The sequence below is a fragment of the Elgaria multicarinata genome, chromosome 13, assembly GCF_023053635.1.
Source record: "Elgaria multicarinata webbii isolate HBS135686 ecotype San Diego chromosome 13, rElgMul1.1.pri, whole genome shotgun sequence".
Taxonomy (NCBI): domain Eukaryota; kingdom Metazoa; phylum Chordata; class Lepidosauria; order Squamata; family Anguidae; genus Elgaria; species Elgaria multicarinata.
Genome location: NC_086183.1, coordinates 4624416 through 4650952, shown reverse-complemented (window position 1 = coordinate 4650952; position 26537 = coordinate 4624416). Strand labels below are relative to the sequence as shown.

At 44.7% G+C, this 26537-nt stretch overlaps 1 protein-coding gene across 1 annotated transcript in view; it reads left to right on the top strand.

Moving 5' to 3' along the window:
- Positions 1–26537, top strand: part of CSMD2 (CUB and Sushi multiple domains 2) — a 784677-nt gene that overhangs the window by 534286 nt on the left and 223854 nt on the right. Inside the window, exon 14 of the mRNA XM_063140724.1 lies at positions 21729–22055. Coding sequence (XP_062996794.1) covers positions 21729–22055 — 327 coding nt within the window. The remainder of the gene's footprint in view (positions 1–21728; positions 22056–26537) is intronic.

Sequence of the window (26537 nt, the reverse complement as noted above, 5' to 3'; positions counted from 1 at the left end):
TATGCAACCATTTATTGTGGGTGAAGTGGTAGAAAATGGTAGGGCTGTGTACTGCTTCGGCTGGAATCCCCGAATCTGATCTAAGGTGGGCTGATTGGGCCTGCTTCGGCCTGAATCCGAGGTGGTACCAGGTCGGCTGGAGGCTGAAGCAGATCGGCATTGAAGCTTCAGAGTGCCTTGGGCTGATTCAGGATGGTGCTGGGCTGCTCCCACCCGCCCAAGAAAGAGGGTACAAATTGGGCCATGAGTCTAGGTGTGTCCATTGGACTCACGTCCTTGTCCCATTAGTTTGTGGCTATAAAGCTATTTTTAAAAAGACTCTCACACACACCCCGATATTGCCTTTATATGTCCTGGCAGGAGCAATTCCAGGCTGGGGAGGGAAGGGAAGGGGAGCGGAAAAAATTGGGAGTCCAATGGACTCCTGGTTGGCCTTGCCCCCAGCTTTCCTAGTTTGCCCGCCATGCAGCCGGCAACCAGGAACCCCTCAAAGGCCAAACCTCCTCAGGGGACTGAGTCCAATCGGGGCCATTTCAGAGCCTCCATTCAAGAGACCAGGCTATTGTCAGATCAGCTTAGAAATTAAGCAGGCTTTCCGCCTGCCCTCAAGCAGGCAATAGCTTGACTTACTTCTGAATCAATCTGGATTCAGTAAAAAGACACACCTCACCCTCACCCACTGTACCCTTTACCCACACACACACACACCCTTCCACCTAGCCCTTTCCACCCTACCACCTCCTGATCCCCTTCCCATTAAATCACACTCAGCCTTCCAGGACATCAGTGGGGAGATTGCTGGGGGAACTGTTGTATCCTTGGGGAAAACACAGGTTGTGCAGTTAGGGTGGCTCATTGGGCATCGCACACTCTGATACACAAAAGGGAACAACAGGAAACTGATTTGTGTAAGATTTGTGAGTGCTAATTTATATTTAGAGATCATTACTGTGATTTAGTTTTATTTATTTACAATATTTGTATACTGCTTCACATCCAAGGTTTTGGAGCGATGAACAGAGAGCAGATAATGATGATGATGATGATGATGATGATGATGATACACTTGGTTTAAATTATAATTTAAATAGAACTATGTCATTTCTGATGTGTTCCAGTGGGGAAGTCTGTGACCAAGGAATGTGTGTATCTGCCTATTCAGGCTTCTGTTTAAGTAGAAATGTCCATCGCTGGGAAATCCAGGTCATTTTCAGCTCAACAGAATTCCATGGCATGATCTTTGAGCCAAGCTGCAGGCTGTTCCCCAAACTCTGGGAATATTTTTGCACATTTCTTTGGGAAAGTTCTGCAATTTGCACAAATTTCTAACCAATGTGTGCAAATTACAGCTAAACGTCCACAGTTTATGTAAATTTGCCCATAATTTGTGCAAATTCAGCTATAAGTTGTGCAAATTGCAGAATTTTAAAATTGCACAAAATTTCCGGAATATCCACAAACTTGCCTGACTGCCACAAATCAATTCAGGGGGTTCAGTGGGACCCAAAACCAAGTGCAGAGGGTCAAGCCTAGTAAAACCCGTCACACTCCATTTCCAAGTGGATTTCTCCAACATCCCTGCCTAGCTTGCAACTTCAAGACCTTGCTCTCCTTTCTCATGGTTCTTCAGCCCTTCAAAGACAGAATGGAGAACTGGACTCCAGGGCTCCCTCCCTCCCTCCCTCTCTTTCTCTCTCTCTCTCTCTCACGCACACATTTTTTACTCCCTCTTAATGGATCTCTTTATGGACCTGCTTCTGGAGGGAGGTTTACTTCTCGCATTGCACGTGGAGAGCCTGTTCCCCCATTCCACAAGGCTTCTAGGCCTAGAATGGATCAATGAGAACTAGTGTGTGGTGTGAAAGCCAGTGCTGTATAGTGGTTAGAGTGCTGGACTGGGAGTCAGGAGATCTGGGTTCTGGTCCCAAATCGGCCATGGAGGTTCCCTGGGTGACTTTGGGCCTGTCACTGACTCTCATCACAGGGTTGTTGTTGTGAGGTTAAAATGGAGAGGAGGAAGATTTTTTTTTTTTGCCTTGGGTTCCTTGGAGGGAAAAGGTGGGGTATAAATGTAATACATATAGAAAGAAAGAAAGCCATTGTTTTTGCGTTTTTGTTTTTACTCGCCAATCTTTATATTTTAATTGTTTATGTTTCTTATATTACTGACTTTGTTACCATTACTTTCAATTACACCATTTATTTATTTATTTATTTATTTCCAAGCTACTGCGACAGAGGTGCACAGCCTGTAGCCCCTGAAGTGCTCCTGTGCCGCCCCCAAAGACTCCCAGAAAAATTCAACTCCGTCTCTTTGCAGTTGCAAATCACCACTCCCACCCCTAGGGGGTGCTCTAGGAATAAGGCCTCTACAACAGGAACTATACAGCAGGATGCTTTAAGAATGGGATTTGAGTCTCAGGGACCCTTGAATGGAACATCTATGGTAGGAACCATAGAGCCCTATGAGAATGGCTTCAAAGGTGGCTTTGTAAAAAGTAAAAAAGTAAGAAAACAGTGAAGCTGTGGGAGCTGAGACAAGCCATTAAAATGTGTGTCTGCGTGTGCTGGGGGAGGGGGAGTCAGTGTACACCGGTGGCTACTGTTTCATTGAGGCGGTGAATTCGCTCTGGGTTTCAGTCAGAACTCTTAAAGGAGCTATCCAAAGTACTGAACACAGTTCCACACTTTGGATAGCTTCTTCAGAGTTCTGATTGGTTCTGACTGAACCCCTACAGTGGATTCGCTGCCCCAATGAAATAGGGGGGGCACCAGACTCCACTGTGACGAGAGTGTGTATGAACGCGTGGGAGGGTGAAAGAGTGTGTGTGCATGCAAGGGGAAAGCACGTGTGGACGCCCTCGGGGGCAAAATGGCTGTGCACCCTTGCACTATGAGGACGATATAGAAAATGCATAAATAAATATGGAGACACGTGATGAGTTAGGATGGTTAGGAGATCGGGACAAATGACATTCAAGAAATGAAAGCTATATTATCTATCTATGAAATGGAACTGACTGCCTCAAAGTGGCAACGCAACCGTAGTTTGACATTCAGTTATGGCAAAAAAAAAATCATTCACATTTCACTTCCTTGGGGTCTGCCATTCATTGTGCAGAGTATATGTCTATCATACTAATAGAATATATTCTGATATCATATTGGAGTAGTACTTCATATGTAACCTTGTTGATAGTTTTGCATCCAATGTACAATATTTGACCTTACTTTGCGTTGGATGTGTGTGTTAGACTGTGTGTATCTTCTTTGGATTTGTTAAGTTTTACAAGCAAGTGGTTGTTACTGGGTATATTATTATTGTTGTTGTTATTGTTGTTGTTTCATTAGAAAATAGGAATCGAACACTTCCCATACTCATTTACAACAGGCCCAACACAACGTTCAATAGCATTCAATTCAAACAAAATTAATTGGCGAAAAGACAGGGAGAGAGCAACGTATACTAAGATTTGACTCAGTTATTATTGGCCTTAGAAACTAAGAATATTTTATAAAAAGCCAATTACTTTGAATGTACAAATAGAATAGGTATTGTAGTGATACAATAGTAAATCTTTCTATAGTGTATATAACCTTATTTAACATATAAAGCTTTTTGTCGGGCATTCTCATTTTATCATTTTTATTTTATCTGTTTCAATAGTTCAAAAATGCTTGCCAAGACTTTAAGGTACTCGGTTGGTGTACAGGCTATATCTCCTCTGTGGCTCAGGGATTATTCCATCATGCAACCGGATTCTCAGTGTGCCTACAATTTAGTGCCTTGCGCAGCATATTTCCTGGTTCCAGATGAGAACAGGGTAGTCTCACACCAATTCCCCTTCTCAATCTACTGTTTTGAGCTTTGGAACTGAAAACTTGTAAGACTCTAGGGCCGGGGGATGTAATTGTAGGCATCTCTTGCTGCTGCGGTGATTGATCACATGGCATGACTGTTGTTACTAATTACTTACATTTGCCTAGATTTACTTAACTTATACTTTATTCTTCTGCTAAGACTCAGCTATGTGAATGATTTAAGCTATAATTCGGTGGTGCCTGGGAAGGCATCTCTCCGTCCTTACAGAAACATCTGCAGCCTTTATCTCTCCATTGTTAGAAAGGAGAGGATGGAGGCATGCTGGGAGCAGTCCAGGAGAGGCTTTGGGTCCAAAGGGTCCATAGCTCCCCTGGCTTCCGAATACATCCCTTACCAGTTGGCAATCTACACCAGTCTTGGTGCTGGTTTCAATGTGATGGAATCAGTTAAATTTAATAAATAAATATATAAATAAGCATGTCTAGGGAGAGGGGGAAAGGAGCAAAAGCATCATTCCACTTTCTCTTCTGCCCTTCTAGAATAGGACCTGCCATGGCTTTTGGAGATATGGGGGGGGGGGCAGGGCTTCCACCTAGAATTTATCATGTCAAGGCTTTAAGCTTGTCCAGCGAGGGGGCGGGAAGAAGCAGAAACACTGCCCCGTCTTCTCTTCTGCCCTGTGGGCATGGGACTTGGCCTAGCATTTGGATCTTTTTGAGGTTCCTCCTATGTTTTATCACAAGGAAGATCTTAGAGAATGGAAGTAGGGAGGTAATAGTTTGACAAGGTGGGAATTGGAGTTTTCTGGAATCAGGGGACAGGCTGTGGGAGATCCAAGGAGGGTGGAACAGCAGTAACTTCCCCATTTCCATGCCAATCATTAGAAGTACACACACAAACACACACACAGAGAGAGAGAGAGAGATCTTGTTTGAGTTTTCACCTGGCATTGCTTGCAGTTTTTCTAATGTATCTCTTGTAACCAGAGGGACTCTAAATAGGTCCTGTTAGTTTCCTTGAATTTGAAATGACCATTTGCAGGGCTTAACTACACACTGCATTAAGTGCATAGTGTCTAGTGGATCCTAGCACACTTCCCTCCCTGCCACCTGCTTCTACTGGGACCTTAAAGGCCCTATTAACGCAAGGGTAATGTTTTATTCTTGTGTCAAGAGGGCCTTTAAGGTCCTGATTAGAGCAGAGGAGGGGAAAGTGTGCTTCTCCGGAAAGGGTTCCTTTCTGCTGGCCACGCTAACCATGGCCACCATTAGTGTGGTGGTGATGGTGGTGGGGAACTGCACACTTTTTGGAGGCTCTGAAAGTGCCCTTCCCCCTCCTCTGCTCCAATTGGGGCCTTAAAGGCCCTAACACAAGGGTAGCTTATGCTGAGGGCCTTTAAGGCCCCAACGGGAGCAGCGGTTAGGGTGACCCTATGAAAAGGAGGACAGGTCTCCTGTATCTTTAACAGCTGTATACACAAGGGTATTTCAGCAGGTGTCATTTGTATATATGGAGAACCTGGTGAGATTCCCTCTTCATCACAACAGTTAAAGCTGCAGGAGCTATACTAGAGTGACCAGATTTCAAAGAGGGCAGGGCACCTGCAGCTTTAACTGTGGTGATGAAGAGGGAATTTCCCCAGGTTCCCCATATATACAAACGACACCTGCTGAAATCCCCTTTTCTATGCAACTGTTAAAGATACAGGAGCCCTGTCCTCCTTTTCATAGGGTCAACTTAGCAGCAGTGCTTTCTGGAGCCTCCAGAAAGGATGCGTTTCCCTCTGCTGCATTAATGGCAACCACCATTAATGCAACAGGTCAGGGCTGGAGGAGGGAGCCAAGTGCTTGTGAGCCTCGTGAGTGCTTGGCAGGGGCCTGTGAGCCCCGATTCATGGCCAGCAGTGGCAGGGCGAATGCTCACCGGGATGAGTGTTCCCCGAGTTTGCTCACACTTACGTGTATCTTAGCCCGCAGAGTGCAGAAATGTGAGCCATGAACATGTTTCTGTGGTATAGTCCTTTAGAACCCTCTTATTTTGATGAGTTCCCCGTCCCCCCGTTTCTCCTAGTTGTTGTTGTTGTTGTTTACTATTGGTGGCTGCATTCAGGTTTCTCTGTTTTGATTTTTGATTTTTGTCTGTTGTTTGCTTATTTTGGATCTTCTGCTTTGGCTATTGTCTAGATTTTATTTTAAATTTATGAACTACCTTATAGATCTTTCTGGATCCAAAGACAGTGTCTTAATAAATTAGATAATAATATCCACAGAAACAGAGAGTACTGAAAGCCTTGATCATTATATTTTGTCTAGAATTATGGCATCCACTTCCAAAGCTTTTGCTACAAGCTGGCACAGAGTCAACTGTCTGCGTCCTCAGGTTGCTGTTGACTTTATTTAAACATAGATATCCAACTCGTCCTCCGAGGAGCTCAAGTTGGCATGAAGACTCCCTCCGGCCCCACAGTTTATCCTCACAACAACCCTGTGAAGTAGGTAAAAGTGAGTGACATGGGCTAGCTGAAGGTCATCCCGTAGCTTTGTGACTCAGTATGGATCGGAAGCCAGGTGTTCCCAGTCCTAGCGCAACATTAAGCATTATACTGCACTGTCTCTTGCGTGTGTGCATGCAATAATCATTAGGGGTGTGCACGGACCCCCCGCTCCGCTTCACTTGCAGATCCGCCATTTTCCGGATCGGGCCGCTCCGCCCCGCCCCCGCTCCGCCCACTTCCGCTCCGCTCCGCTCGGAGCTCCGGATCCGGATCCGGAGCTCCGTTTCCCCCCCCCCCAGGCTTGCATTGAAAGCTAAAAAATTATACAACTTTTTTTCTGTTCAAGTTAGAAACCTCATGTTTGGCACCATGACACCTCATGGGGATATACACACGCACGCCAAGTTTCAAAGCAATCCCATCATCCCCTGATTTTTGGCGAATTTTTGAAAATCGGGCACCCCACACACAACATCCCTGCGAGGTGGGCAGGGGAGGAGGGAGGGAAGGCAGGCAGGCATGCAGCTGGCATTTCTGGGGGCATAAGGAAGTGAGCCAAGGATAAGCCAGTAATGCATATAAAATGGAATAAATCAATAAATAAACAAAGGAGGGGTGGAATTAAAAGCAGCAGTGTTGCTCAATAAACAGCAAGAAGAATTTTTTTAAAAAGGCTATATCTGTCTTTTACCAGCAATAGGGGGACGTGCCCGGGGGAGGGGGAAGTAGCTGCCAGTTCAAGACAGCCACCAACAGCTCTGAGAAGAAGTAAAACGCTCACTTCAACTCATAACAGGCATTGCTCCACCACTGAAAAGTGACCATTCACTTCAACTCATGATAGGCATTGCTCCACCGTTTTACTCTCTTTGGAAGGCTCTAATGGCCTTCCAGTGCAGGAGAGAGTGGGGGCACGTCCACGATGAGATGCCCTAGGGGAGCTCATCCCCTTGCACCACATCTATTCAGTTGTTCACCAAGGTTAGGGTGGGGAGCAGTGCTGTGTTTCTATCTCTTATTCTTGGCTTAGTATATGATTTCAGGTTGTGTTTGTGCATTTGGTGGGGCTACTGTGTTAAAAAACACAGGGAAAAGCCCGTTCAGATGAAGAAAGAGAAGTTTCCCAGAATCCCAAGTTACCTGTTTTGCCTATGCCCTCCTCCAACTTTGGGATCATCATGACCGGGAGCTGACTCTGCCCCTCAGCCCTTTGAAAAAGGTATTTTTCCCGCCGATTTTTTAAAAACTTCTAGCGCGCGACCCGTACGACGCAGAAAGTTGAGAGTAGTCTCAAAATGACCCCCATCCACGACTCTCTGTGCACAAGAATTTTCAGAACGATAGCTTAACCCCCCCCAGTTATCCCCGATTCTTTCCCTCAATGCAATCCTATGGGCGAAAAGCCGAAAACGCCGTTTGAGCCGCGCGGTTGACCCGATTTTCACAAAAATATAGCACGCGACCCAGACAACGCAGAGAGGTGAGAGTGGTCTCAAAATGACCCCCATCCACAACTCTCTGAGCACAAGAATTTCTAGAACGATAGCTTCAAAAACAACCTAGTTATGCGTGATTATTTGCCGCAATGCAATCCTATGGCGAAATGTTTTCAAGATGGCGACCGGAGCGCTCCGCCTGAACTAGGAGCTCCGAAAAGTGGGCGCTTCTCTTCGCCTTGCTTCTAGGGGGTCCGCGGTCCGCTCCTACTCCGCCTCTGGGTAAGGCGGAGCAGGCCAATCCGCTACTGCTTCTACGCTCCTAATCGGAGCGGATCACACCCCTAATAATCATAATCATAATCATAATAATCAGCTTTTCACATTCAGCTCATCTCTTAAAGGCATTTTCACACCTGGACTTAAGTTGGCCTTTGCTCAAATAATAGATTATGAATGTCCAATCCGCATCGGCTAGAATGCAGATTTATTTCTCCTGTATCCCAACTCCCTCCTCCCCAATAGCCACAGTTGTCCACAGGGAGTCTTGAGTGTGCTTGATGGTGTTAGGTGTGAAAAACGATCTCGCTTTGAACAGCCATAAAACTTTTCTTCCCTTTCTGAAGTTTCACGTCTCTGATAATCCTCCTGATAGGCCCTCCTGTGTGCAAATTGCTTTCCTCCTTGTGCATTAATTTGCAACCCTTAGCAGCAATTACCTTTTCATGTAAATCTCATATTGCCTTATTATCCCTGCTGAATGATCCAAGCTCCCCCACCCCCACCCCCACCCCTAGACAATGAGCAGGCTGCTTTCTGAATAACGCGGCTTATGCATGCACTGCCCTGCATATGCTTTTAGGATTATAGGATATGAATTCACACTGTGATCAATAGTTTTCTCCTCGCAGCGTTTTCACCGTCAATGTATAATTTCCTGTTAGCGCCAATGAGTTTTACATTTAGCTCAAAAATTAACCCATCAATTGGTCATTACTTTCAGGGTTATTTTTATTTTTATTTTTATTTTCTTCCTTCTCCTGCTTCTTTCTTCCCACTGTGCACATCACCGCACAGAGCCCGGGAATGGTGATCGGGAGAAATGAATGATGACAGGAGACAAAATTGTGCCCTGCCATGTTGTCCTTCAATTTCCTGAAAGTTTTCTTCCATAGGAAGAAAGTGGTCTCTGTTCTTCTGTCTCATTCTCTAGGCATTTTAGAATTTCTTTTGCATTCCTTTCAGTGGTGTTTTCGAGCATACCTTTGCATTGCAAAGTTGCAGAGGGTGCTCTTCCTTCCTTCCTTCCTTCCTTCCTTTCACATTCTCCATCATTCTTCAGCCTTTCCAGCTGCCTGCACTTCCTGTTCTACAGAGATCTTGTAGCAGAGGTGTTCTCTCCTGACATCTTGGTTTCAACTGAAGTGCAGGAAGCTGGCACGGCTGCTCGAGAGATGCTTGAACATTAAAAGTCAGGACACTCACACCCACTTCTCAGCTGCCTCATAAGTAAGGTGAGCACAAGAACCCCCATCCACGCCTGATAACTTCTCCAAACTGTTCTTCTCCTTTGCTGCTCAGAAAAGGAACCAAGATCATTTAATTGCAAAATGACAGCAACAAGCAGCTGAGGTCTGTCGGATAGACATTTGCTCCAGCAAAATTTCTCAGATTCCAAGAAAAAAAATGTGGTTCGGCAAATGCGAGCTGAATCATGCATGCTGGAGGGAGCCTCATCGAGCCAAAAATGAAATGGATTTTCCACACACAGACATCCCTGTGTGTGTGGTCAGAATCGCTTCCAAGTATAGGCATGTTTCGGCATCCACGGATCACTGCTCTTCGGGCAGGGCAGAGCCAGGTGGAAGAGATCTGTGAGTTTGTGGATCTAGCCGTGACACCCATCGCTTTATTTTTCTTCATCATGGCACTGCCTATTCAGGACAATTATCAGGAAAAGTAGATATGTCATTTTATTACAATGTTGGTCTGGATAACTGTAGCAGTAAACTGGGCACCATGTACCCCATTCAATAGCACAGCACAGCACATGAAATTAATGCACATTTGAAGAATTGCATGCCCGTTTGACCTAATAGTGCAATAGGTCACGCTGTCAAGGCATTTTTTCTTCCTTTCTTGCTTTTTCTTTCTTGCTCCAATTCCTGACTATTCACACATCTACTACTTATTGGGGAAACTTATTCAAAACAGGAAATGTGGGGTTATTTTTTTCCTTCAGGAGCAGAAGAAACGTGGATGCTCATGGCATCTCTACATAACATCTGGAACTCAGAGGAATCTCTTTGTTAAAATCTTTTAAGCAGGTCTAGTCTGAAGAATTGTGTTGAAAACGTTTATTCACTTGCATTTCCATGGACCAATCTGTAAAAAGAATGCTAGAACTCTGTCAGGTTCTATTTATCTTTTCTGTTTCAGATAAATGTGGGTAATAAGTTCCAGCACAGAGCCTCTTTGGAAGGTCACTCTGGGAGTGCTAAATATACTAGTCATCATATTAGATGAACATGGCTTTTGTGTGCTAATTAGGACAACTTCATCTCCTGTATACATTAAAAAAAACCAAGGATAGCCAAATTGACTACCTACAAAAGTGTGCAACCATTCAAGTTCTTCAGAACTCTTCATCAGTTTTGGTGGTACAAAAAGCAAGGAATGCAGGAAGAAATAGTAAAGCCATTAAAAATATATATGGTTAGATGAGGTCTGCAGTTTATGAGCTCTGCAGTTTTAAATCCAGTCTTAAAATGGAGATTTGCAAACTGAATGAATTAAGGGCACAATATTATGTGTATTTAAATGGGGGGGAAGTCCCTGTGGGACTGCTTTTCTGTCTAAAGATGTGTAGGAGTGTAACCTTGGTCATTGGTACATGTCGTAGGTATCATATTACACTTAGCAATGCATTATGGGAGAGAGAAGGAATGACTAGTCTCTAGTAATGAAAGCATAAAAGCCAGTTGTAACACAGACCTGTCTCATAGCTTGGGTGAAAGACAAATTTCCCTGACTGAGCATAGAAGAGAATTACAGAGAAACATGACAGTCCTTATATTAGCAAAGCCAGAGGTTAATTTTAGATGGTGTACTAGGTAAAAGGGGGAGAAACGATAATGCCCAATAGCCAAGGCTCTCTGAGCAGTTCACAAAAATTAAAATAAAAAATATAATTTAAAACTACAGTATAAAAGTACAACCAGAATAAAACCTAGCAGCAGTGTAGAGATTTAAAATAAAATAGCAGATTTAAAACAACAGAGCTGAAAGATTAGAATGCTAAAATTCAAGGAAAAGAAAAGAAAAAATCTTCTCCTGGGGGCAGGGTGAGTACAGCATAGATGCCAAGCAAATCTCTCTAGGAAGCTCATTCCACAACCATGGTGCCACAGCAGAAAACCAGGGTGTCTTGCTTCCTTTAGCAGGGGCTCCTGAAGAATGACCCCCTGAAAATGCTTTAGGGTGGATTCCCGCATTGAGCAGGGGGTTGGACTCGATGGCCTTGTAGGCCCCTTCCAACTCTGCGATTCTATGATTCTATGATTCTATCTTTGGGTCCATAAGAACATAAGAAGTGAACCGCCCAGAGAGCTCCGGCTATTGGGCGGTATAGAAATGTAATAATAAATAAATAAATAAGTGCCATGCTGGATCAGACCAAGGGTCCATCTAGTCCAGCACTCTTTTCTCACAGTGGGCAACCAGCCATCGGCCAGGGATGAACAAGCAGGACAGGGTGCAACATCACCCTCCCACCCAGGCAGGTACACACGGGAGGAGACAATTCTTTAGATAGGGTGACCAACTGTCAGGATTTCCCCAGATTTGTCCTGGTTTTTGTTCTTTCCATGGTGTCAGGGGGGATTTTCAATAATGTCCTGGAATGACACACCTTCCCCTTTAAGGCTGCCATTAGCATGGCAGGAAGGAATGACATGCTTTCTTGAGGCACATCATTCCCCCACCCCGAGCTCCAATTGAGGTCTTAAAGGGGAAAGTGGGTCATTCGTGGACATTATAGAAAAGGCCCCAATTGGAGTGGGTGGTGGTGGTGCAGAATGAAATCCTTTCCCCTCCTCCACTCCAATCGGGTTCGTTAAGGTGGCGGGAGAATAACGTACTTTCTGCAGGACTCAGAAAGCTGCTTCCCCACACACACACTAGGTGTCCTCTTTTTTGGTTTCCCAAATATGGTCACCCTACTTTAGATAACCTGGCCCCAAGCCATTTAGGGCTTTGCATGTTAATACTAACACTTTGAATTGGGCCCAGACATGGACTGGCAGCCAGTGAAGCTGGAAAAGTAATGGCATAATATGATGATGTTGGCCAGTCACCATTAACAATCTTGCTGCCCTGTTTTTGACCAGATGAAGTTCTCGGACTATTTCCAAAAGGAAGTCCCATTGCAGATGAGAGGCTGTCAAAGCATGGATAACTGTAGCAAGGCTACCTCTGTCCAAATAAGGGTGTAGTTGGTATATCAGGCTATGAACATCTCTTCCTATGGGTGCATATGTGCCAACAACTTTCCTGTTGCAAGCTTGAACCAGGCTTTTCCAGGAAGAATTTCTGGAAAATTGCATGAACATGCTGAAAGAGGTGTGTGTGTGTGTGTGTTTATGTGATCTGAACGATGCTTCCAGTTGTCAGAGAATGGGACCTGGCCCTGGAGTCTTCACTTCCAGGTTTGATTGCATGAAAGTAACTTCCTGGTAACTTCCCTTCCATGTACTAGCTTTATGAGATGTAGTTGCCAGTGAATGGCGGTGTGTAGTAAACATGACAGTCAATCAGTAATTACCAGTATCTTGTTTTAGAGGTTGGTGCATGTTAAAAGGCATTGTGGATCCCATCTTGGGTGTCAAGAGCAAACTGCAGCTGCAATGTATATAATCTGTAGATTAACCTCCCACAGGCTTCAACCAAATCCCCTTAAGTGTCATTATATTTGCTGAGGGCCTGGAAAAGAAGCTGCCTGCTGAGTAGGACAGCCCAAGGACATATTTCTAGAATGAGTTTCTCTCTAGCCTTGTTCAGGGCTCGAAATATGCATTGGGACAGGGTCATGCATGTGAGCCCCTAAACCCAACATCCCCGTGTGTGCTAGGCCCTGCCCTTGATTCCTGACCTTTATTTCCACCCCCCAAACATCCCCATGTATGTCAGGCCCCAATCCCTCAGTTCCCAACCTGTTGTGTTGAATAGAAATGTCCGAAGAGGAGTTTTACTCACATTCTCTTGAACATGAGTAGAGCCTTCCATGTGACCCTGCATTTGCTGCAGCAGGTGCACAGGGCCAAGGAGGTGGTGGCTTTAGGGGAAACTGCTGGGGGTCCACCACAATGTAGAGAGGAGCCCACCAGAGGGCATTTTACCCACACACACAAAAAAACCACCCAGAAAAACCCTCAAAATTGGAACCAGAGTCTTTTGGTGTCTTTCTCCAATAGGACTGCCTGGTTTTCGACCTTATCTCGTGTAGCCATTGTTCATTCAAGGAACATCTCACATCCCATGTTCTAAAAGAAAAATGTATAAATGTCTCATTTCAGACTTTTTGTTTGTTTTTAAGTAATTGAAGTGTCTCCTCCTCTCGTGCAAGCACTGAATCATTACTGACTCTTGGAGGGACGCCAGCTTTCGCTGATGTTTTCTTAGCAGGCCTTATAGCGGGGTGGTTTGCTGTTGCCTTCCCCGGCCATTATTACCTTTCCCCCAGCTAACTGGGTACTCATTTTACCGACCTCGGGAGGATGGAAGGCTGAGTCGACCCGAGCTGGCTGCCTGAAACCAGCTTCCGCTGGGATTGAACTCCGGCCATGGAGAGAGTTTCAGCTGCAGAAACTGCTGCTTTACCGCTCTGCGCCACACGAGGCTCAATTGAAGTGTCTACATATGCACTAAATGCCAGTGTTTTTTTGTTTTTTGTTTTTAATGTGGGGTGGTAGGGAATTTGCAATTCAGATACCATTGAAACTGATTTGGTTCCAGGTGCCTCTTTGAATGGGACCACACAGTTTTTGTTCTTTGCCAGTGTAGGATACAGTGGAAGCTGATGTCCCTGATGTCAGTGGCGTGGTGACTCTGCTCCAGGTTTCAGTCAGAACCAGCCAGAACTCTAAAGGAGCTGTCTAAGGTGTGTAAGTGCCCTCGATAGCTCCTTTAGAGTTCTGACTGGTTCTTAATGTGCTTTGGATAACTCTTTTAGAGTTCTGACTGAAATCCAGAACAGACATCGGAGCCACCAGACTTCACTGATTGGAGGTCTGGCTACGATGTCTAATGCTTTCCATGGTTCCCTAAACCCGACAAGCTTGTTCCACTGCCAGTTTATTTCTCTGCAGCCTAGGAAATGGCTAGCCCAGGAAACTCTGTCATCTTCTATCTGACATCTTCCATCTTCTTTAGGGATTAGAGAATTAAAGGTCATCATAACCCTTAGTGAGGGATTGGGGGTGGCGAGAGGAGAGAAAGAGGAAAGCAATGACACAGATAGTAATGCTAAGATGAATACAATTATATGTTTGAGAAAATGTGTTGGAGGCATATTTTTTTCCGCCCGGCAATTAGCGTGGAAAGGGTTCACGTACTGAGCTATAGGTGAAAGGGCTGTGGACTGTGGAAGGCGAGGTGGGACGTGAAGCATGGAAGGCAAATGTGTGTGGAGGTGGGGAAGCTAGGGAATCTGTCATGTGCTGGGCAAACGGTACACAGGAACAATGAAAGAACCTCCTTGCTGTGGGAAGCCAATGGGCCCTGTCAGCTGAAATGCGGCCAAATCTCTTTCTCGACAGCTAAGGGGGCTCAATGTTCACTATGGTGCTCTAAACATTTTTCCTAATTGCCTTTACTTTTCCACCATCTGGCTTCACACCTCGTTAGCTCAAGACATTTCATAGTGGGAAATGAAGGGGGGGACGAGTTTCTCCTTAAGACTTTTAAGGTGTGCACATCACAAGTTGGACCGCGCTTGTTCACATACCATTTGGAACAGCCTCCGAGCGGCAGTTTCTCTACGCCACTTCTGTAATGTGTGACGCTACCGCTGGAGGTTTACCAGTGCATTGTGTGGTACACAATGCACTGGCAAACACAATGCACTCCACCCCTGCTCACTCTCTGCAGGATGGCGGAAACATGCGGGTGTCATTACGCTACGCTGAGCATTCAAAATGGAGCCAGCATCGACATGCACATGTGAATTAGTTACATCCCGAAAGGATTACTGTAACGCGCTCTACGTGGGGCTGCCTTTAAAGACTGTTCGGAAACTCCAGCTGGTTCAAAGAGCTGCAGCCAGATAGTTGACCGAGGCTAGTTATAGGGAGCATACAACTCCCCTGTTAAAACAGCTCCACTGGCTTCCAGTCTGTTTCCGGGCACAATTCAAAGTGCGGGTTATGAAATATAAAGCCCTATATGGCTGGAGTCTAGGTTATCTGAAAGACTGTATTCTCCCTTACAAGCCTGCCTGTGCTTTAAGATCTTCAGGGGAAGCCCTTCTCTCATACCCACCACCATCACAAGTGTGCCTGGTGGGAACATGGGAGAGGGCCTTCTCGGTGGCTGCTCCAGTGCTCTGGAACTCTGTTCCTGGGGAAGCTAGACTGGGTCCCTCCCTGATGTGCTTTCGGAAGCAGGCAAATATGTCTTCGTTCCAGCAGGCCTTTGGAGAATAATCTGGGCCTCCATCTATGTTAGACTTGTAAAATTGTCATGTATTTTAAATGTTTAATGTTTTAATATTGTAATTTATTTTTTTATTATTATTATTATTATTATTATTATTATTATTATTATTATTTATATAGCACCATCAATGTACATGGTGCTGTACTGTATATTTCTTTTCCTAGGTTTTAAAATGTATATGTTTTAAATTATGTAAGGCTGCCTTGAGGCCCAGTATTGGGCAAAAGGTTGGAAATAATAATGATAATAATAATAATACAGCCAATCCCAGATGAATTCTGCAGATGATGGCAAGAAGGCGCATGCATTTCTCCCATTTTCGAGAAATGGCATCACAATTGCATCCAGAGACTTTTATATTGCCCTTGCCACTCTCCAAGTAGTGAGGGATTCCGAGGCATATACATGAGTTCACTTTCCTTTGGAAGGAGGTCACTGTAGGCTGGTGATGTTTGTAATATTTGAGTTTATTTACAAATATACAGGTTGAGCATAAGTGGAGGCTGATCTTAAACCAGGGGCATTGAATCTCATGCCAGTGGGCCAAATCCGACTCATCTAGGGTCCTGAACCCACCCTACGGGGTTTTCCAGATGTTTGCATCCACTTCCCATGACACCAACCCCTTTCCTTTAACCATTTGTTGGTTTCCTCACATTTCCGCAGGTCTATCCCTCCCCCGCCACATTCAATAAGGTTGAAATGCCTCCCCTAACTAGGGTGATTCAGCTAGGGTGACCCTATGAAAAGGAGGACAGGGCTCCTGTATCTTTAACCATTGTAAAGAAAAGGAAATTTCAGCAGGGGTCATTGTATGCATGCAGCACCTGGTGAAATGCCCTCTTCATCAGGTAAAGCTGCAGGAGCTATACTAGAGTGACCAGATACAAAAGAAGGCAGGGCTCCTGCAGCTTTAACTGAGGGAATTCCACCAGGTTCTGCACGCATCCAAATGACACCTGCTGAAATTCCCTTTTCTATACAACAGTTAAAGATATAGGAGCCCGGTCCTCCATTCCATATGGTCACCGTACCCGTAGCACTTCTTTACTGCCAGTAAGAGCTTTAAGCTCTAGCATGCTGCCCCCTGCTCCTTTGCCTCAGCGTCTCAACTGTTTTTGCCTCAGCCCGACCTCCCAAGGGAATGTGGGCTGCAAAAACTTCTCCAAAACTGCTTCACTTCAAATCTCCTGAAAGAAGGAAGCCTGCAACCCCTGAGGCTGATCCCTTACAGGGGGCCCTGAAACCCGGATCACATACCCATCGTGTCCCCACCCCCAATGCTTCTATTGTTTTACACTCACACTTCGCTTCACCCCCTCCCTCTCACCAGAGTGGGGACTAAAGATGAGTCACGTTACTTCACCATCTCTTAGCCTTCTTTGGCCATTTACCTGTAGTTTGCACAACAACATATTATTGTCTCTTGGGCCAAACTGGGGAGAAACAGGGTGCTCCCTCCCTCTCAGAATATCCACCCCCTTTTATTTTTATTTTTTTAAAAACAAGGGTCCGCAGAGGTGGTCCAGTGACCTTTCGGCTTGCTGGTCCACCCCCTTCCCTGCCCAGTCGATGGCAACCAATCAGTGGTCGCCGTAGGCTGTGGCATGCCTCGCAGCAGATGCCATTGTCGCCTCGCTCCGAGCTTAAAAAGTCGAGGTAAATGTCCGACTTTTTTAGAGCTGAGCTTGGGGCTTTGCCCCTGGATCGCTTCGGAGTGGCGGCTGCGTCATGTAGATCACCTGCTGCCACTCTGAAGCTCCCCCGGGGAAAAGCGCCCATCTAGACAAGCCCTGGGTGGGGGAGGGCTACACCCCACTCTGCACATGCCAAGTTGTGACAAAAATCACCCCCTGTGGCTGATAGTTTAAAGAAAAGAAAAGAAAAGATGCAGCAGCAAGCGTTTATAGTGTCATGTCTAGTTCAGCTGTGTGTGTGCGCACGTGCGCACGTGCTCATGCTTAGATGTGCATCAGAGAATGGCATTTCCCCCCTTTGTATGCAGATGGATTTTTGTGAGGGGATGTGGACGAGTATTATGTTTTATGTTGATTTTATGATGATTTTAATTTTTGTGAACCGCCCAGAGAGCTTCGGCTATTGGGCGGTATAAAAATGTAATAAATAAATAAATAAATAAATAAATAAAAAATCAGATTATTTTAGGAAATCCACTCCCACTGGAGAACCATAGCTCCATCAAAACCTGTTCCCACAACCCATTAAACCTGCTGCTGACCATTTTGTTATTTATCTGGAGTTGACATTTAGTTGCACTACTGATTTTAAGTTGGCCATGTGGCTACTGGCAATTTATGCTGGCAACAGCATAGACTAACATTGGTTGTGGATTAAAACAAAAGGAAAACCTGGTTGTTCTGAGGTACACCTATGTGGTTAACAATCACAAGGCCAGATTAACCTGTGGTGGCATGCCTGAGACCAAACAGCATTAATGATTACAATGGCTTAAGCGTGTGGCAAAGGTCTAAGCACCCTGCACAGCTGCTTTAGGGTTCTGTCTGAAATCCAGAGAATCATAGAATAGCAGAGTTGGAAGGGGCCTACAAGGCCATTGAGTCCAAACCCCTGCTCAATGCAGGAATCCACCCTAAAGAATTCCCACCCCACTGACTTCGGAGACACCAGCCTCCACTGAGTCCATGTACAATAATGCTTACTAGATTAACTATTGCAGACCCTTTGTGCGCTAGTACTTTATTGTTCAATATGATACATTTATTTATATTCTAGGGGTGCTCCATTTATCTGCAGCACCCACCCTTTGCTATCACGATGGTGACATACATGCCAAAGTCACAAGGATAATTTCAGTGATTACATTATAACCTAAAATGCTGGCAGTCAATATCTGGCACTGTCAAATAGGTGGGATCTCTGATGATAGTTTATACAAAACTATTAAATCAAATGGTCCCCCTTACAATCTACGCAGACTTTGTTAAGAAAGTTATTTCTGATTCTTTGGGCTGCAGCCGCAAACTTTGCTACCTTAATTGTGATTGCTTTACTATGGTCTGCCAGCAGATCGCAGATAATGTCTCTAGTGTGCCAACCTGCTTTTGCTAACAATAGTTCCTTTAGAAAACGCTCCCTGATTTCTTTGTACAGAGGGCAATGCAGAAGATAATGCGCTAGGTCTTCGATCTCCCCCGAGCCACAAAAACAGATCCGCTGGGCATGGGTGACTTTTTTATACTTCCCCTCCAAGAAAGCAGAGGGCATTGTCTGAAAACGAAGGGCAGTAAAGGCCTTCCTTAGGGCAGGAAACGATAGGTCAAGCAAATATTGTGAAAAGTACTGTTCTTTCTTAATAAGACTAAACCATGGAGAGAAGGCCTGTAATTGACTAGCTATTGCGTTTCCTTGGGCATCAGCCTCATAGATTCTATCTCCAATACTCCTTTTGTTATTAGCTAGCAGTTCCTGCACCTTGTTGGCATAGAGCTGGGACAAAGTTAACCAGTTATGTGCCCATCCACCCTTTTTCAACTGTTCATTGAAACATTGTTTAGCTAAGTTATTTTCATCTAGAATCATTAACTTTTTCCCATAAAGTATAATACTCTTGTGGATTCTTGACTTGAAGGAGGGCAAATCCACCTCCATTCTTAATAAGGTAGCGGGAACCCCTACTGGAAGAGCTAACAATTCCTTCAACACCATGTTCTGTATGGTCTCTACTGATGAAATAGAGTCGACCCCATAATTCTGCCCCATACAATAGTTGCGGGAGAACTTTGGCTACAAAAAGCTTCAGGGTAGCCACCTTTGTGTCTTCCATATGATAATATTGCTTTAGCTGATCTTATAGCTGAGTATTTAGCTGCCTCTCCCCTGCTCGCCTTCCTGGCAACCGACGGGACTTACATGAGGCTGCGGGACAGACTTACGTATCACCTGTGGTTTAAAACCTTGTTTAGCACCACAAAGTTCTTCTCATATCTCCTGTTGCTTAGCAACAAAACGTTCTTCCTTGGAATTGTGTCACGCATCGCTGTGCCCCACCTCAGTGGTTTATATATAGACGCATGTATGTTGATGTATGCACTGAGTCCAACGCATCAGAGGAGCACAGCTTGGGGAAGCTGCTTTACCTTCTTCGGGGGCAGAAGGAGACGAACGGTGCTTGCCAGCCATCAGAGGTCCTGGGAAAACTGTCCCCACCGGGACCATGCAACAAATGGCAGTGAAGAAGATGACCTGGGGTGGGATGGTTTTATGAAACCTTCCACATCCCTCACCCCCACCTATTTTTCTCTGAAATAAATCCTGTTAACTTTATTTTATTTTAATGTGGTTTTGTAACAGTGAAAACACTAAGAGAGGGAAAGTAGATGTGTATGTGGAACTGTTACATCACCTCTGTCTTGCCAAATTTGCAAATAAAAAAAGAACAAACAAAACAGGAAGTACAGAAAACACACACACACACACACACGTAACAGTTTGCATATCCCTACATAAGAACACTCATATTTATCTTTTAAAATGTTTTTTTAAAAAATATACCTCAGTTATTAGTCAGCGTGAGACCATTTACCTCAGAACAATTTAAGATAGCGTCTAGGAAACTAAAGACATTCATACAATATCCATGTAAAATTGTTAATGCAAACATATCCACTTTAATTAGGAAGTTTCCAAAAGGGTTACCAATCATTTCAATTTGTTTGTCATGCTTAATGTTTTAAACCACTTCCAATTTTGTTCAAACTAAGAAGCTGTCTTTGCAGTGCTGAGTTGATGCCGCTCCACCGCCCAATCCCACGGCACCCTTGCTGCGGGGTAGAGGTGAATAATCCCCACGGTGGGGGTGGGGGTCAGCACAGGCTTTCTGGCGGCCATTAGGCCTCCTGGGCCCACCCCGTCCCCTGGCTTCCGGCAACCAATGGGAGGTCGTCTTCTGCCCGGGAACGCCCCCAGCCGACCTCGCTCAGGCAGGAAACGCCAGAGCTAGTTCCCAACTTTTCAGCTGCAGCTCTTCAGCTCTTTGCTTTGGGGAGGCTCTGAATTAGCGGCTGCGTCAAATAACGGATGCTGCGTGGATTTGGAGCTGAATCCCTGGGGCAAAGACAACAGACAGACAGGCCCCTAGTGTGAAAACACCTCCCATTACTAGCTCAAGCAACCCAGGTGAATTTATTTAAAACCGCCATATCCCATAGTTTAAGATATCGGTCTCTTAGAGTTAGCACCTGGTCTGTTTTCTAATCTTTTGCATGTACAGTTCAAGCTGCCACAGTCCTGTAAAAAATTAGCACTCTCTTTAGCTTCCTCTCCTTTCTGATACATGGGCCACAGCTAGACCTAAGGTTTATCCTGGGATCCTCCAGGGTTCGCCCCTGCCTGAGCACTGGATCCCCTGTGTGTCACCTAGACGAACAGGTTTGACCCCTGGACGATGCAGGGAGAAACCTGAGGTCTAGCTATGGCCATTACCACCCCCACCCCCAAAAAAGGATCAAGAGATAATTTCACCTTAAGGATTTTGTAATTGCTGCTAGACTATGTTTCCAATATCTCTTCGTCTGCTTACGTTGCCGCCAGCAGTGCTAAAAAGTCTCCTCTTGAATACATGTCCAACTTTTGATTCAGCCCTAGTTTTCACCATAAACCGGGAAAGCCCAACTTGCTTATTTCATGGGGTGGGGGCATATCGCACTAGCCAATTAGCAAGATGTTCTCCTCTATTGTTATTTTTTTTATAGCCAAAGGAACTCATAAGCTTGAAAGAGAGGCTGACAATTCTTTTTTTGCTTTCCCCCTTTTCCTTTCTTTGCCTTTGTGATATTGAATGATAATGAATTTTGCATACATTCACCATCCAACTCTAGTGCAGGAGTGGGCAACCTGGGGCCTTCGGGCAGCTTACAGTCCTTGGCGTAATTCCATGTGGCCCTCAGCCTTCAACCCCCCTCTGCATGTGACTACTTCAGACCTCTAGCAGGAGCAATCTGTCCCTTCCATAGAAGAGAGGGGGGATAAAAAGGGAGAGAAAAGAGAGTTGCAGAAAGAGAAAAGAGATGGGCCACCTAATTTTGGTTCTGCCTCTACCCTCCACTGCCCATGTCCTCTCTCTCTCTCTCTGCCATTATATGGCCCCTGAGAGATTACCCATGATGTAATGCGGTTTTCAACTGAAAACAGGTTGCCCACCCTGTTCTAGTCCAAAGGAACTTGTCTGAGGTTTAGTGACATGGTCCAGGACTCATATTCGCTGTTGTTTTTCTTGTTGCAGTTTCCTGCTTCTTCAACTTCACTACCCCATCTGGCATCGTGCTCTCCCCAAACTACCCTGAGGAATATGGCAGCAGCCTTCACTGCGTCTGGTTAATCATCGCAAAACCTGAAAGCCGGATCCACCTGGCCTTTAATGATTTCGACGTGGAGCCACAGTTTGACTTCTTGGCCGTCAAAGATGGCGGAACTGCCGAATCGCCTGTCTTGGGGACGTTTTCCGGGAGCCAACTGCCATCTTCTCTCACTAGCAGCGGCCATGTCACCAGATTGGAATTTCAGACGGACCACTCCACTGAGAAGCGAGGATTCAATATCACATTTACCAGTAAGTGAACAGAACATAAAGCTGCGTGCTGTGCGGATTGATGGTGCAAGGATCCATTCTCGCCACATTTTATTGTTCAGGGTAGCAGTTCCTCAGTGCTGACAGCTAGATTGTATTTGTATTTTATCAGAAGTACCTGTTTCTGGGGCTTTGGAAACCAGTGTAGAACATAAAGAGGTGCTGTGAGAGAGCTGAGTTTCTCTAGACTTATTTGTTTTGCCTGGTGGCGAGTTCAACTTGGAGGTGTTGGATTTTCAGTTATTTAGTTATTTTACTATATGGATATTGTTTAAAATGTATGCCCTTTCCTGATTTTTTTTCCATCATGCAGATTCAGGGAGACAATATTCTTTTTTTCTTTTCTTTTTTTGGATAATGGCGGAGCTGGGGAAGAGCCAGCATAGGATGTAGAGGTGGGTGGGCCAGTGAGCACTATTTTGAGCTGGGTAGTAGCTGATGAAAGAGCAAAGTCAACTGGTCCAAGAAAAGATTTTAAAATCTCCCTGTGCATTTTGAACATCTGCATTCTTCCTCGGGGGAAACTGAAAATAGCAAGCATTCTGAAAATAGCATGCAATTAAGCTCAATCCATTCACACAGAAAACGGAAATTCAGAACATACTCTTCTGTTATGATCCATGTTAAAAATACATCAAATTATATTTAATAGCAGCTTATTAAAAATTCTCGTTACATTTATTGAGAATGTTAAACTTAGCACTTTACAGTCTAAAACCTTCGTCATATTTTTCTGGCTTGGGAAAACTGGGTAGAGATTTATGTCAATATTGTTTTAAAACTCATTTACATATAAGCAGCCAAAGGTAGGGATGTCAGAGAAGACAGCAACACATTCAAATCACTTTGGATTAATATGAATTCGACCCATGAATTCTGCAGCAAACTAGCATCATCTGAATCGCATCGACTGGCAAACCATTTTTTTTACTTGTACACAAATATAATTGTACAAAATACTAAAGTTGTTAGAAAATATGCTAATATATACATATATATATATATATATATATATATATATATATATATATATATATATATATTCTTGTGTGCCATCTGATTGTATGCTGAGCTAAGGCATTCATGCAAAATATTACAGGCCAGCAAAATTTCCATAAAATATGACAAAAAATTCTACATACTCTTCTGAAGGGGAAGAAAAAATCTGAATCCTCCAATGAGCAGACAATGGAATGAAAGGCTCTTGACAGCCCATAAAACACAGACAGAATGGGTTATACATAAACTGTACATCCCTAGCCAAAGTTATTCAATGGTTATGCATTTGGACAGCCAGCAAGATAACATGATTTTTCTATTTTCTCACAAAATAGGTGAGATATGGGAGATCCATCTGGTGTTTTTTAAAAAATTAATAATGGGTAAATGCAGCCACTGAAGCCCTGGATCAGACTGGACCCATGATGCTGGTGGGGGGGGGGGAGTTTCCTTGATCCAAATCTACCCTGCCCAACCTGTTGTTCACCCTGCAGGTGAAAAGTTCTAAGTGCCATAGGGCACCTGTACATATTGCCCTATGGTGCAAACAGCATCTCCAAGTGTGGGAGGTAGGACTAAGATTGGGAAAATACTGTAGAGAAATTATTAACTGCCCTTCCTGTAGTGCCACAAACCTGATATAAAGCCCCCTTCCTATGACTACATTTATCCTTTTTAAAAGTTTGCAGCCATCTTGTTATAGCACCCTGATTTTTAGGACTGGTCTACTTTCTGACCCAACCAAATTTGTCCACATTCTGAGTTGGAATGGAGACAAGCAAACCCCTTTGGAAGATCAGGAGGAACTGGCGCTACAGCACCCATCATCCACCAGCCTGCATGAAGGGCACCAGATTGGGGGAGATGGGTATAAGAGGTGTCTAAGGATGGATTTCCACTCTTTACATCTACAACAAAAAGGTGCATGTCGATCCAAACAGTGGCATAGTGTGCCTGGTAGACCAGCTGGTGCCAAGGCATGCTTTGAAAATGGGGCCTAGAAATGGAAATCCCTGCTACTGGGAATGTTGAGTGGCTTCCAACAACAGGCATTTCCCCTTTTGACTCTAATTTTTAAAGTGTGCTTCAATGGCAACAGGGACATTTATTTGCCAGAACTTGGTGTGGCCCATGCCTTGGTGTGTTTTATAAAAAACCAATCATGGCTAAATGCCATCCACTGAAAAACCATGTAATATTCTTCCTCCCCCCTGTTACTCCCTGATGTTCTCTCTCCAGACCTTCATTTTGGAGAAGGTCCAGAGAAGATGTATGGGATAACGTAAGAAGAACCATGCTGGCCAGAGCACAGGCCCATCTAGCCCAGCATTCTGTTCATAGAGTGGCCAAACCGCTGCCTGTGGGAAGCCCACAAGTAGAACATGAGTGCAACAGCACCTTCCTGCTCATGTTCCCCAGCAAGTGGTGTGCATAGGCGCACAGCGCCTGTAGTATATGGCCATCAGGACTAGTACCCATGTATAGCATTAATCACCATGGATTTGTTTAATCCCTCTTTTAAAGTCATCCAAGTTGGTGACCATCATTACATCTTGTGTTAGTAAATTCCATAGTTTAACTTTGTGTCGTGTGAAGAACTGCATCCTATTCTCTGCCCTGAATCTCCCATCTTTCAGTATCATGGGTTCTAGTATTAGGTGAGAGAGAGAAAAATGTCTCCTGATCCACTTTCCCCACACCATAGCCTAATCTAGACCAAGCAGGAAATTGTACTATGAAAGTGGTATATAAAAGTCAGGAGCCACACTACTGCTTTATAGTGCTATTGAAGTGTACTGACAGCTGTTGGGGCCCATTGACACAGACGATATACCGCTTTCATACCACTATATCCTGCTTGGTGTGGCTCCTGCCTTTTATATACCGCTTTCATAGTGCATTACCCTGCTTAGTGTAGATTAGGCCCATGTATATTTTTCTGTCCTGTCCCCACTTATGAGCTTTCCTCATAGGAGAATCGCTCAAGTCCCTTGTTCATTTGGGTTGTCCCTTTCTGCTCATTTTTCAGCTCTACAGTATCCTTTCTGAGATGTGGTGACCAGAACCATGCACGGTATTCCCAGTGTGGTTGCACCATAGATGTGTATAAAGGCATTATGATACTGGCAGTTTTATGTTTGATTTCTTTCATGATGATTCACAGCTTAGAATTTGCCTATTTCACAGCAGCTGCACACTGGGATGACATTTTCATCAAGCTGTCCTGCTCAATCTCAGGCTCCCTTTCATGGCCAGTCACAATATCATGTGAAGATAGGATTCCCCCCACCCCCAATGTGCATAACTTGGTTACATTGAACCAGACCTGCCATTTTAATGTCCATCCCTCCTTTGGAACTCTTCTAAATAATGTGGTATCATCAGCAAACTTGGACACCTCACTGTTCACCTCTAAAAAGTTCCTGAACCCACTGTTTACATCTCTCCATTGCAAGAACTGTTGATTTATCCCTACACTCTGCTTCCTGTTATTTAAGCCATGGCTAGACCTGCCAATATCCCGGGGATCGCCCCAGGATCATCCCTGTGCATTCACATGACGCACAGGGGATCCCAGGAGCAGGGAGGGATGATCCCTCCCTTGCCCCAGGATATTGGCATAGCCTTTTCCCCCAGTTTTTCCATGGTCTCGGGATGATCCCGAGACCGCAGAACGTGTGGGCGGGCATCGCTGGTTGTCCCGGCTCCTTGCGAGTAACCACAAGGAGCCAGGAACCAGGCACAGGGCAAAAGCTCCTAATGAGCTCTGTGCCCATCAGGGGTGGGGTGGGAGGAGTGGGGGAATTTTTTTAAGCGCTTGTCCTTTAAGAAAAAAAAACCCAAAATGGTGGGCACGACGTCCTCTTCCTCCTCGGACGTCGTGTACTGCATGTAGACAGAGGGGGAGATCTCACAATAACCATATTGCAAGATCCTCCCTCCTCCGTCGCGCTAGGCCCGGTAGGTCTAGCCATGGCCTTAGAGGACCTCTCCTCTTACCCCATGCCTGCTAAGTTTGCTCAAGACTCTTTGGTGAGGACTTAATCAAAAGCCTTCTGGAAGTCCAAGTGAACAATATTTACCTGATCACCCCTATCCACATGCTTGTAGACACTTTCAAAGCACTCTAAAAGCTTAGTGAGACAGGACTTACCTTTGCAGAATCCATGTTGATTTTCCTTCAGCAAGTCCTGTCCTTCTATATGCTTGATCGTTTTAGCTTTAATCATTCTTTCCAACAAGTTACCCATTACGTTAATCAATTTTCCTGGAAAATTGGTATTTTATTGGCCACTTTCCTGTCCTCTGGCACAGAGCCTAATATTAAGGACACGTTCAATATTTTTGTTAAAATATCAGCAATTCTGCATTTTAAGATATTTGCCCAACCCTATTACTTTTACTGTACAACTAGGATAGGAAGAAAGGTATTTAAAGTAATCCATTGTCTAGAATTTTGTTTAG